This window comes from Canis lupus, chromosome 9, assembly GCF_048164855.1.
Source record: "Canis lupus baileyi chromosome 9, mCanLup2.hap1, whole genome shotgun sequence".
Taxonomy (NCBI): Eukaryota; Metazoa; Chordata; class Mammalia; order Carnivora; family Canidae; genus Canis; species Canis lupus.
This window is the reverse complement of record NC_132846.1, coordinates 17416330-17429538: the sequence shown is the minus strand read 5'-3', so window position 1 is coordinate 17429538 and position 13209 is coordinate 17416330. Positions and strand designations below refer to the sequence as shown.

General features: G+C 35.4%; 1 protein-coding gene across 27 annotated transcripts in view; it reads right to left on the bottom strand.

Moving 5' to 3' along the window:
- The window catches only part of MIPOL1 (mirror-image polydactyly 1), a 329604-nt gene that overhangs the window by 93213 nt on the left and 223182 nt on the right, over positions 1-13209 (bottom strand). For all 27 annotated transcript variants that reach the window (XM_072838324.1, XM_072838319.1, XM_072838315.1 and 24 more), the window contains one exon: positions 7611-7705. In XM_072838324.1, coding sequence (XP_072694425.1) covers positions 7611-7705 — 95 coding nt within the window. The remainder of the gene's footprint in view (positions 1-7610; positions 7706-13209) is intronic.

The window sequence follows — 13209 nt, the reverse complement described above, 5'->3', positions numbered from 1 at the left end:
TGAATGAGAGTGAGCAAGAGAGAGCATGAGCAGGGGGAGAGGCAGGGGAAGAGGGAGAAGCAGGCTCTCCACTGAGCAGGGAGCCTGAAGTAAGGCTGGATCCCGGGACTCTGGGATCATGACCTGAGCCAAAGGCAGACAGTTAACAGACTGAGCCACCCAGGTGCCCCTTAACAAATATTTCTAGTAACAGCTTTCAAATTTGAACACTGTTGGCCTGGAAAAAAATAAACTTTGTTGGCAGACAACATACTCTATTATATGAAGACTCCGTTTTGCCCCACATCCTTGCAAATGACTAATCAAGATGTTGGACTAGGTCTATACTATTTCCAATCATTTTACTCATCAGCAAGTTCATACTGTATGCACTGTATACACTACTACTCCAAAGAAACTTTTCCTCTGAAGAAACTTTCAATCTTCTATTAAATTTCATTGTTTATTAATTTGTTTGGCAAATATTTACTGATGGCCTGGTGTATATAAAGAATAGAAGCCCTGGTAGAGGAATTAAGAGAAATAGTCATACAACTATTTCATAGGTAAACATGATGTATGGATTGTGAGAGCACCATGGTGAAAGAACTATGGTAGACAATTTTTTGGTAGACTCAGATAATTTCTGATTGAGAAGATAAGAAGAAGACTAATGGGAGTAGTTGGTATTTAAATTGTGTTCTGGAGGCTCAATAAGAATGTGACAGGCTGAGATGGAGTGTTCAAAGAGGAATAGGTGACATTTGGGAAAGCACTGGAGTGGGAAATTGTGGGGTGTGTCCAGGAAATAGTGAACAGTTCATTTTGGGAGTACAAGTAACAGTCAATTCAGTACAACAAATATTTACTGGGTTCCTACTATGTGTGAGGCAGTATACTGGCACTGGTGATGCTGATATCAATGAAAAAAAGATGAAATAGTAATTCAAGCATAGACATAATTCAGAAGGAACAAGGCTTCATGAATGTTCAGCTAAAGAGTTTGGAATTTATTGTATAGCTAATGTGTTATTATTAAGTAGTGTCAATGGCTGAGTGAGAAGTTGAAAATAATGTTTCAGCAATCTTAACAGGAATAAGGAATGGAGACAAGTAGATGAAGTAGGAAGAAAAGTCTGGCTCTGAGATTATCCAAGCCTTATCTAAGGCAGGAACTGTGCGAAATAAGATGGCAAAAGTAATAGACACTGCAAGGAAAAGTGCAGCAAAATTTGACTACTGCATACATTTGTGAAAAGGGACAAATGAAGGATCACCTCAGTGTGAGGCAATTGGCACCTGTGGAACTACAGTAATGGTGATTCTGGACCAAGAGCAGGGGAAATACTACTTTTTTATCTAACAACATATAAGATTAAGTTTTTCTCAAGCTAACAGTAATAATATTAATAGATGCCAAACACCAGTTGAAAGTCCCACTTTAACTCTGGACCTTTTTGCTAATCCACAATGATTAAATGACAAAGTATTTTGTTAAATGTTCTTAAAAGAGGAGGAAGGGTCATTTGATTGAAAAACAAAAAACACTAGAACTATAAGGATGAGTTTTAGTTTTGCTTTTTAACTTATTGTTAGAATAATGCCCAGCAAATAGTGAAAACTGACAATGCAAAAAATATCCTTCTGGGCACAAAGTCATAGAAGCACAAAATATTTCAGTAGAAAGAGCCTTTTACTAAAAAAAAAAAAAAAAAAAAAAAAAGAGCCTTTTACTAATTTAATAGTTGTCTTACATCTAAAAAAGCAAAACTTTTAAAGGAGTTTTATCAATAATACTATTAATTTATTTCCTTTGCACAGTGCTTTACGGGTTTTAAAAAACATCCAAATATATTATCTCATTGATTTTCACAATAAGTAGGTCAGGAATCTCTGTATACAGGTGAAGTAATTGACATTCAGAAGTAACTTCTTAAATGTCACTTTCTATAATTTGAGAGGAGGAAGGTAAGAATCTTTAATAACTATATTCCAAATCACTGGACATACAGAAAATGCAAACCTTAAGGGTTTTGTTTTTCAAACTTCATTTTAATTTTCTTTTTGTTTTTGCATTCCAGAGCCACTAACAAATATATATGGTGGTTTGGATAGTAAAGGTGAAGCCAGTTATGCGTTAAAAAGACCTTGAAAATAGGTGCAACTTAATAGTATAAGAAGATAGTTCTCTTAATAATTTTTTTAAGATTTTATTTTTTAAGTAATCTCTACATCCAACATGGGGCTTGAACTCCAAACCCCAAGATCAAGAGTTGCATGCTCTATTGACTAAGCCAGTCAGGTGCCACAACAGTTCTTGATACTAAACATCACTAAACAAAAATTTAATCTACCTCATGTGAAAGGGTGGCAAATTTCACAAAATGTTAGAACCAACTACAAAAAGCCCCTAGTGTCAAAGTTAAAGAAACTGAAAGCTTGGAGCTTGCCTATGCTAAAAAAAAAAAAAAAAAAAAAAAAAAAAAAAAAAAAATCTGGTTAATGGCAAAGATGAAGATTTAGGATCTTCTTTTGTTCTTTTTATTACTGCTTTAGCAGTATGGTACCATAACACAGTTTAATGGATAGTTGTTTTTTTTTTTCCCAAAGATTTTATTCATTTATTTATGAGACACACACACACACACACACACACACACAGAGAGAGAGAGAGAGAGAGAGGCAGAGACATAGGCAGAGGGAGAAGCAGGCTTCCTGCAAGGAACCCAATGGAGAGACTTGATCCCGGACCCCAAGATCATGCCCTGAGCCCAAAGCAGAGGCTCAACAGCTGAGTCACACAGGTGTCCCTTGGATAGTTAATTCTTACTGAAAATACATATGTGACAAAATTGTTCATGTCATTGGGCAGTCCAATTAGCACAACTGATTAGAATACTGAATGAATGAAGTCAGGATAAAGTATTCAACCCTTCTTGATGAGGGATTGCACTGAGAAAAACGTTGCTCCCTGGCTAGAGCTTGCATGCCATAGTCACTGCTGACTGTCTTATCAATGCATAGTTCTAACTGAGAGAACATAATGGTTTAAGGAAAACCTATCACTACCACTAAAAAAACAAAACAAAACAAAATACCAGATCTTAGTGACAGTAATGCTTTTGATTGCTAAGGATGGCATATACACAAAAACTATAAGAAGCAAAAGACTCATATTAAATAAAATTTAGAAAAATAATGTAGAAAAAATTAAGAATTTCACTCTCTTTTTCAATATATATTACATGGGCTCTATATTATGGCCTTTACAACTTTGAAAGGTATATTATAAACCATGGTAAGTAGGGCTTATGTTTTAGTCCAGTTTTCACTATGTCAAACATGTAAGTATTCTACTAAATGATTTCTATGATTAAGAAAAATACCAGTACAATCATAGGGGACATACTACCTTACAATATGAAGCATTCAATAATTTTGGTCTAAAATGTGAAATTTACCAGGTTCTGTAAGGCATCACAACTTCCCACATGCAATCATACAAAATATAACACAAACTTAAAATGGCTGTTACTATAAATATTAAATCCTGGTTTACTGGTATCAAACAACAGGGTCTTATTCTTATCCACACACTTGAATTTACACTTTTTTTAAGCAAAAGGAAATATACGGAAGTACTATAAAATCAGCAAACACTGAAACTTGGGCATTCTCTCGATTAGAAATTTTGTTATTATTATGCCTCCTGAACTTAGGAATGCAGCACTACAGGTTTACAATAACAGGAAAAAAGTCATTACTAAATATAAATCTAACCCTTACAAACCTGATGAAGCTGTTTAGATTGAAACTAATGAAGCTGTTGCAAATGAATTTAGCATTTAGCACAGCGATGAGGAGGTATTAATACTTTCCTAATAACACTTTTGTAATAAGGTAAATTTATTTTAAATCTTCCTATTGCTATTCCTGTCTTTGTTATGCCTTCTGCTTTAATGTGAAAGAGCTGTCAGTTATAATGGTTTAGTATCCCTACGCAACCACCTCATTGCTCCTGTCCCTAACTCTGCCAAAGGAAATGAAAGGCCAACATTTCTCTTCTTTGGACTTAAAATCTTCTAAAACTCAAAGGAAACAAAACAGAGAAACTCAGAAATATATATTTCTGTTTTCCTTATTTCCATACATGGATATGGAATGATTATATTAAGAATAGCTCTTATTGCACATAGCCCTGCAAAGGAAAACTATTCTTAGAAAAGAATTTAAAGGGAAGAAGGTCATTATCACTAACTGGCAGAACTATAGGCAAGGTAGAATGAAAGTTATCAGCATATTTTAATCTGCCCCTAAAACTAATAACCGATCATACATCTCCCTGGCTTTGGCCGTTGGAAAGCTGAGAGCCAGATTTATTCTTGAAGTTTATTTATTCTTTTGTTGTTTCATGGTATATACATACAAGCTGTATACTGACCTGTATCTGACTGACCATCTATTCAAGTGAGTAAGAAACACTGTTTACTTTCATTTGAATCAATTAAATCAGAATGTGAGCTCCCATGAAATTTCAGCTTTGTTCTTTTTATAATTGCCTCTCCCTTCCCAGAGTTTTATATCCCAGGGATTTTATCCCTATGCTCTTTTAAATAAATTTCTGTATATATCCTTACAGAATATTCTTTGTACATTTAAAAAAATGTGGTAATATAAAACTTACCATTTTAAACATTTTTAAGTGTACAATTCAGTGGCGTGAAGTACACTCACAATGTTGTGTGACCATTAGCACATCCATTTTCAGAACTTTTTCACCATCCCAATCAGAAACTCTGTATCTATTAAACCAGTACTCCCCATCCTCTCCCTCCCCAGCCCCACTCCCTTTTCCTCAGCCAGTGGTAACTCTCTATTCTCCTTTCTATCTCTATGAACTTGCCTATTCTAGATACCTCATAGAAATGAAATCATACAATATTTACCTTTTCTCTCTGGCTTATTCCACCTTAGCATAATGCATTCATGTTGTACCATGTATCAGAACTTCATTTCTTTTCAGGGCTGAGTAATATTCCATTATATGTATATAACACGTTTTGTTTATTCATTAATCTGTTGATGGGCACTTGGCTCATTCTGTTTTCACCTTTTAGCTAATTTGAAGAATACAGTACAGACATTGTTGTGCAAGTATCTGTTCAATTCTTTTAGGGTATATACCTACCTGTGGAATCGCTGGATCATGTGGGGGAATTCAATGTCTAACTTTTTAAGCAACTGCCAAACTGTTTTCAAAAGCAGACGCATCATTTTATATCTCCGTTAACAATGCATGAAAGTTCTCTGTACCTTTTTTGTTTTGATAGAAATGTGGATGCAACTTTCCTCATAGGCACCACACATTCCCTCGTGTAACACATACCATACAGGTTTCCTCCTTTAATACATATATAGCTGTTTATTTCAACATGTAGCTTTATCTATTTTTAGGTCATTTTCCATTACAGCATTTATAGTGAGTACCCCCAACACAGGCCAATATTTTCAGAGACAATAGCCAAATGGGTATTCAGTACATTAGTTTCATAAATCGTTTACCTCTTCATATCTAGTGACTCCTCCCTCCTCTCAATTTCACCTACTTCTAAGGCAATGCTTTTAATACTGTCAGTGCTCAGACTGAGTGCTTCACCTCCGAAATCTTAAATAGCAACATTCCACTTTCTGCCTACAACCTCTGATCCTTTTAGCTCTTGAATTTTCTTATTCCCACTACCTTTGCTTTTGATTTCAAGATTCTGGATTTCTTGATTCCTCCTTTTTCTCCTGGTACACAGGTTCTTTCCATTTTATTTCCTGCTATATTTAGCTTACACTATCATTCATCATTTCAACAACTTTCTGCTAGTTCAACCACTCTCCTCATCATATTAGTCCCACAAATTTGTAATCCTGAATCACTTCAATCCTTTGCCTTCTGTTCTATAAGACAGCTGAATGTGTTAAGTTATGCAACTGTACAAACCAGAACTCATACTAATCTATCCCATTTATTTGCAGCTAGCTCTTCAGAATTGCTTGGCTCGTTCTTGCCCTTCTTCACTTCTCTTTCCAATCCCCTTTGGTAGCTACTCTGGTATTCCTTTCAAAGCCTTCTGCTGTCTGTATTTTAGAAGCCCATGTTGACCCTCACACTTTACAGGAAAAAAAAAAAGAAACTATTAATTGTGAACTGAAATGAAACTATTAATTGTGAACAGAAATTTATTCCTATTCCACAGCTATTCTGTCCTTCAGTCAGTCCTATCTGTGAACATAAGCTGACCAGCTTCCTGTTCAAGGCAAACACTTCTGCAGATTCTAAATTCGATCTTGTCCTATTTTTTTTAGGAATCCTGTTCCATCTGTACCAATTCTCCCTATTGGCTCTTTGCAGTTAATCACAAGCACACTCAAATACATATCTGCCATTTTCCAAAAATGAAGAAGTCCTTACCCTATCTTCCTTTCTTCTCAACTGTCATTAATGTCTTCCTTATTCAAGTTTCCTCAAGGAACCACTCTATTGTCTAGATTACTATGCTTCTTTACCTCTAATCATTCTTCCATTCACAAAAAATGTCTTTTGTATCTGATGTTTCATTAAAACTACTTCTGTGGAGGTTAGTCATGACCAGCAATATATCATGACATAATCCTTTCATAACTATTTCAGTAAAACTGATTTTGAGTTAATTGCGTTTTATGTATTTAACATTATTCTAAGAGGGGGTAAAATTAAAAGAAAATCTTTCAGTAACCCACAGGCCAAGTTAGTGAATTCTTACACTTTGGAACTGGAGGGTATTATGCTGAGTGAAATAGAACTGGAGGGTATTATGCTGAGTGAAATAAGTCAATCGGAGAAGGACAAACATTGTATGGTCTCATTCATTTGGGGAATATAAATAATAGTGAAAGGGAATAGAGGGGAAGGGAGAAGAAATGGGTAGGAAATATCAAAAAGGGAGACAGAACATGGAAGACTCCTAACTCTGGGAAACGAACTAGGGGTGGTGGAAGGGGAGGAGGGCGGGGGGTGGGGGTGACTGGGTGGTGGGCACTGAGGGGGGCACTTGACGGGATGAGCACTGGGTGTTATTCTGTATGTTGGCAAATTGAACACCAATAAAAAGTAAATTTATTATTTAAGAAAAAAGAAAAATACCAGTGTGACCTACTGAATTAATTTCACAACTACTCTTGGAGCATAAATTAAATAAGTGTTAAAAATCCTTCAGTGGCATTCCTTTAGAAACTTCTCATATTTATAATTGGCAAAAGGCTATTATTATTATTATTCATGTACTGTTTTAAAAATATGTATCATTTCAGAGATGGTATTTAGATGAGCAAATAGTTCAACAGCCAGCTAAACTCTATTCAGACAATTTGTTTATGGTTATATTTCATAATTCTGATGGGAATCTAAACTTAAATTTTACCAAATGCAGGAAGAAAAAAAAGGTAGAATAAAGAATATTTTATCCCTGAATCATTTTAAAATTATAAAAATGTTTTAACTGAATGTTTAATTTCACTGAGGTATTTCTTCATTCACTAAAATCAGGTAGAAACATTTCCCAAACCAACAAATTTATTTATGCCCAGGTTAAGAAGAATTTTACCTGTAGTAAACTCGAAGTGTTTGGATTTCTTCTTCTAGTTTTTTGTACTGTTGAATTGCAGTCTCTCTGGCTTGTTGCATAGCCAACAACTTTGCCTGCAAGTAATTAATATTTTAAGAAATTTAATATCAGTATTGGTATGTTAGAATACAGTATTGTAGTATAAATAAATTTAAATTTGTGATAGTTTTAAAATTTATCAGTATCATGTAATAGAGTCTCATAATTTCCCACAAAATAATCAAATTATATTAATAACAGACATATTGAAAACAAGAACATATTAAATGTACCAAGTTTGCTCATTACTAAGCTTCAGCCTTATTCATCTGTATCATCAGATATATGCTCTTCTGCAATGTTTAACTTTATACACAGAATTCAGAATGTGGAACATGGGTTCAGAGCAATATCTAGAGTAGAGATAAGCACAATGGGTGTTTCACATACAAACTTAATGTGGCTCCACTGCCTGATCACACCAGATTTTCTTTTAACTTTATTAATAGTAAAACCCAGAAAATTCTAAATATGTTGTTAAGCTATCCTTGATATTTAATGTGAAAAAAATACACAAGAGTATAACCTGATTCTTAGAGATAAGACTTAACCTTTTCGATTCCTTTCTGCAGGAAAAAAAAATCTCTAGAGAGAGTATGGCAATAGTCTTGAATGTTAGAGGTGCTTTTATTCAAAGGATGTTATTGTTCCTCTCTACCTATAATATTCAAATTTTAAAGGGTTTGCAATCAGTTTTTTGTTAGGGGTTCATATTCATAATTTTAGAAAAACTGCCAACCTCCAACCATCTTTCGCACTGGGTTTCAGGTGGAGCCAAAAAAAGTTTTCAACGTAACTTTTAAAAATGGTACTGGTGAATCAGATTTCAGTTTTATTTATTCAAAATTTAATTTGCATGGAACGATGGACTTTCACTTTAAGTGGTCTTTGATAGGTAACACAGCAAATTGTTATCAGACACCTCACAAACAACATTAATGGCAATAATTAATAAGTAATTGAGTTTGGGGGCAGAAGTTGACTAATTTTGCTGAACTCATATGATTTCACTGGGATTATTTTCTTGCATAAGAATAAAGTCATAAGACAAACTGTGAAATCCTGACCACAAGAAAATTAATTAGTGTAATGTAAGTGAACACTTTCTACTTTAATAATGGAGAATGATGAAAACAATGCAGCAATTAAGGTCTTTCTATAACTTTAGGAACTAAAGTAAATAATTTGTTTTCTATCTGGTCTGGGAAACAGGACAAAGAATTACTTCTTCATTCTTTTTTTTTTCATTTTTTAAAGATTTTATTTATTTATTCATGAGAAACACAGAGAGAGGCAGAGACACAGGCAGAGGGAGGAGCAGGCTCCTTGCGGGTATCCTGATGTGGGACTTGATCCCAGAACCCCAGGATCATGCCCTGAGCCAAAGGCAGACGCTCAACCACAGAGCTACCCAGGTGCCCCTCTTCATTCTTTCAATTTAAGTGTTCCTTTAACATTCATATTCTAGAATTACAGACTAAACATTCTCAAAAATGATTAAAAATCATTTAAAAATAGATGACTGGTTCCTTATGCCAAAAAATGGACAGCTTTGACAGTTTTCAGTAAATTACAAAATGTGATTGAAATGGTAACATGGACCACTGTGACTAATGGTCAAAAAGAATCACACAAGAAAGGACAGACATATCACATTCAACTTATAAAATGTTGAACATTCTGTGGCATGTATTTAAAGGATAGATACTGAACAGGTAATAAAGGATTTGCTAAACAAATATCTAACAATGCTAAGTATCTTAGATGATTATTTTGAAGGTATTTTTTTATTTAACTTGGTACTTCTGCAAAAAAAAAAAAAAAAAAAAAACCTCTCAAAAACAGAAAGCAAAACCAACAATGTTCTTGTAGGAAAATGCCACAATGAAGGTTTCTGCCTAAGAAATTTCTGCAATAAAAATGGGAACATGAGAATTTTACTTAAATTCTTGTGCTTTATGTAATATTGACTTTTTCACTTCTCTTGTATCATTTACTTGGCTGTGAAGATTTGGTGTGGCTGCATTGCAATCCACTTAGTTTATTAATTCCAAATGTCTAATCTTATGCCAAGGCCCTGCTGACTATAGTCAAAGCTATTATAAGCCTCCTAGCCTTACAACCTCCTTTTTCTCTTTATGAGATATATGTTCAACTGGCCAGCATTTCTTTTTTGGGGAAATACCTTTACCCTCTGCCATAGTGACCCTGTTCAGTCCTGATGGTTAGGGTGAACTGCATTCCCCATCACCTCAGGTATACATAATCCAGATTGTTCATCAGCCCCAGAAGATAACTGAATCCTGATGACATCATTTGTATTCCTGGATCCCCTATGCCAGACAGCTCCAGATCCATTCCATTTCTTGGACTTCCTGAGTATAAAGATCTTTTTTTGGCTTAGGTTAGCTTGAGTTAGATTTATGTTATTATGTGAGAAAGCTTAACTGATTTAAATGTGCTGTTTACTTCTATTGCATTTCCTACTTTCACTATCAATATCATATAATTCCATCACATTACAAGTCAATAGTAAATTTCATATCAAAACATTAAGCAAATTAGTGAACAAGACTTTTTTTTCCTGTTCCTCAGGCATATTTCCCATATTTCTGGCAATTACAGTAATAAAAACTGCATGCATTCATTTATGTGTGTACTCACATAAAAATATATACCTTAAATAAACTAACAGAATTTAAAAAGTATAAGAAAATATAAAATATAAAGTAAATCTTTTTCTACTAAAGCTGTTTGGAAAGATAGAAAGAGATGGAGTACTTCCAAATTCGTTTTATGAGGCCAGCATCACCTTAATTCCAAAACCAGACAAAGACCCCACCAAAAAGGAGAATTACAGACCAATATGCCTGATGAACATGGATGCAAAAATTCTCAACAAGATACTAGCCAATAGGATCCAACAGTACATTAAGAAAATTATTCACCATGACCAAGTAGGATTTATCCCCAGGACACAAGGCTGGTTCAACACTCGTAAAACAATCAATGTGATTCATCATATCAACAAGAGAAAAACCAAGAACCATATGATCCTCTCATTAGATGCAGAGAAAGCATTTGACAAAATACAGCATCCATTCCTGATCAAAAACCCTTCAGAGTGTAGGGATAGAGGGAGCATTCCTCAACATCTTAAAAGCCATCTACGAAAAGCCCACAGCAAATATCATTCTCAATGGGGAAGCACTGGGAGCCTTTCCCCTAAGATCAGGAACAAGACAGGGATGTCCACTCTCACCACTGCTATTCAACATAGTACTGGAAGTCCTAGCCTCAGCAATCAGACAACAAAAAGACATTAAAGGCATTCAAATTGGCAAAGAAGAAGTCAAACTCTTCCTCTTCGCCGATGACATGATACTCTACATAGAAAACCCAAAAGCATCCACCCCAAGATTGCTGGAACTCATACAGCAATTTGGTAGCGTGGCAGGATACAACATCAATGCCCACAAATCAATGGCATTTCTATACACTAACAATGAGACTGAAGAAAGAGAAATTAAGGAGTCAATCCCATTTACAATTGTACCCAAAAGCGTAAGATACCTAGGAATAAACCTAATCAAAGAGGTAAAGGATCTATACCCTAAAAACTATAGAACACTTCTGAAAGAAACTGAGGAAGACACAAAGAGATGGAAAAATATTCCATGCTCATGGATTGGAAGAATTAATATTGTGAAAATGTCAATGTTACCCAGGGCAATTTACACGTTTAATGCAATCCCTCTCAAAATACCATGGACTTTCTTCAGAGAGTTAGAACAAATTATTTTAAGATTTGTGTGGAATCAGAAAAGACCCCGAATAGCCAGGGGAATTTTAAAAAAGAAAACCATATCTGGGGGCATCACAATGTCAGATTTCAGGTTGTACTACAAAGCTGTGGTCATCAAGACAGTGTGGTACTGGCACAAAAACAGACACATAGATCAATGGAACAGAAGAGAGAACCCAGAAATGGACCCTGAACTTTATGGTCAACTAATATTCGATAAAGGAGGAAAGACTATCCACTGGAAGAAAGACAGTCTCTTCAATAAATGGTGCTGGGAAAATTGGACATCCACATGCAGAAGAATGAAACTAGACCACTCTCTTTCACCATACACAAAGATAAACTCAAGATGGATGAAAGATCTAAATGTGAGACAAGATTCCATCAAGGTCCGAGAGGAGAACACAGGCAACACCCTTTTTGAACTTGGCCACAGTAACTTCTTGCAAGATACATCCACAAAGGCAAAAGAAACAAAGGCAAAAATGAATTGTTGGGACTTCATCAAGATAAGAAGCTTTTGCACAGCAAAGGATACAGTCAACAAAACTAAAAGACAACCTACAGAATGGGAGAAGATTTTTGCAAATGATGTATCAGATAAAGGGCTAGTTTCCAAGATCTATAAAGAACTTATTAAACTCAACAGCAAAGAAACAAACAATCCAATCATGAAATGGGCAAAAGACATGAAGAGAAATCTCACAGAGGAAGACATAGACATGGCCAACATGCACATGAGAAAATGCTCTGCATCACTTGCCATCAGGGAAATACAAATCAAAACCACAATGAGATACCACCTCACACCAGTGAGAATGGGGAACATTAACAAGGCAGGAAACAACAAATGTTGGAGAGGATGCGGAGAAAAGGGAACCCTCTTACACTGTGGGTGGGAATGTGAACTGGTGCAGCCACTCTGGAAAACTGTGTGGAGGTTCCTCAAAGAGTTAAAAATAGACCTCCCTATGACCCAGCAATTGCACTGTTGGGGATTTACCCCAAAGATTCAGATGCAATGAAACGCCGGGACACCTGCACCCCGATGTTTCTAGCAGCAATGTCCACAATAGCCAAACTGTGGAAGGAGGCTCGGTGTCCATCGAAAGATGAATGGATAAAGAAGATGTGGTTTATGTATACAATGGAATATTACTCAGCCATTAGAAATGACAAATACCCACCATTTGCTTCAATGTGGATGGAACTGGAGGGTATTATGCTGAGTGAAGTAAGTCAATCGGAGAAGGACAAACATTATATGTTCTCATTCATTTGGGGAATATAAATAATAGTGAAAGGGAATATAAGGGAAGGGAGAAGAAGTGTGTGGGAAATATCAGAAAGGGAGACAGAACATAAAGACTCCTAACTCTGGGAAACGAACTAGGGGTGGTGGAAGGGGAGGAGGGCGGGGGGTGGGGGTGAATGGGTGACTGGCACTGGCGGTTAATCTGTATGTTGGTAAATTGAACACCAATACAAAATAAATTTATAAAAAAAAAAGTAAATCTTTCTCCCACCTCCAACCATCAATACAAATCCCTTTCTTGAGATTAGCAGTCATCTGCTAATTGTATATACATCCAGAAATAGTCTGTACGTGTAAGTACTTATGTGTATATATGTGTATTTGCAACTACATACACCTATTTACAATATTGATGGCATTCTTTACACAGTTATAATTTTTTTCTTAAATTAAAAAAAATATTTTGCTATTTTGCTTCT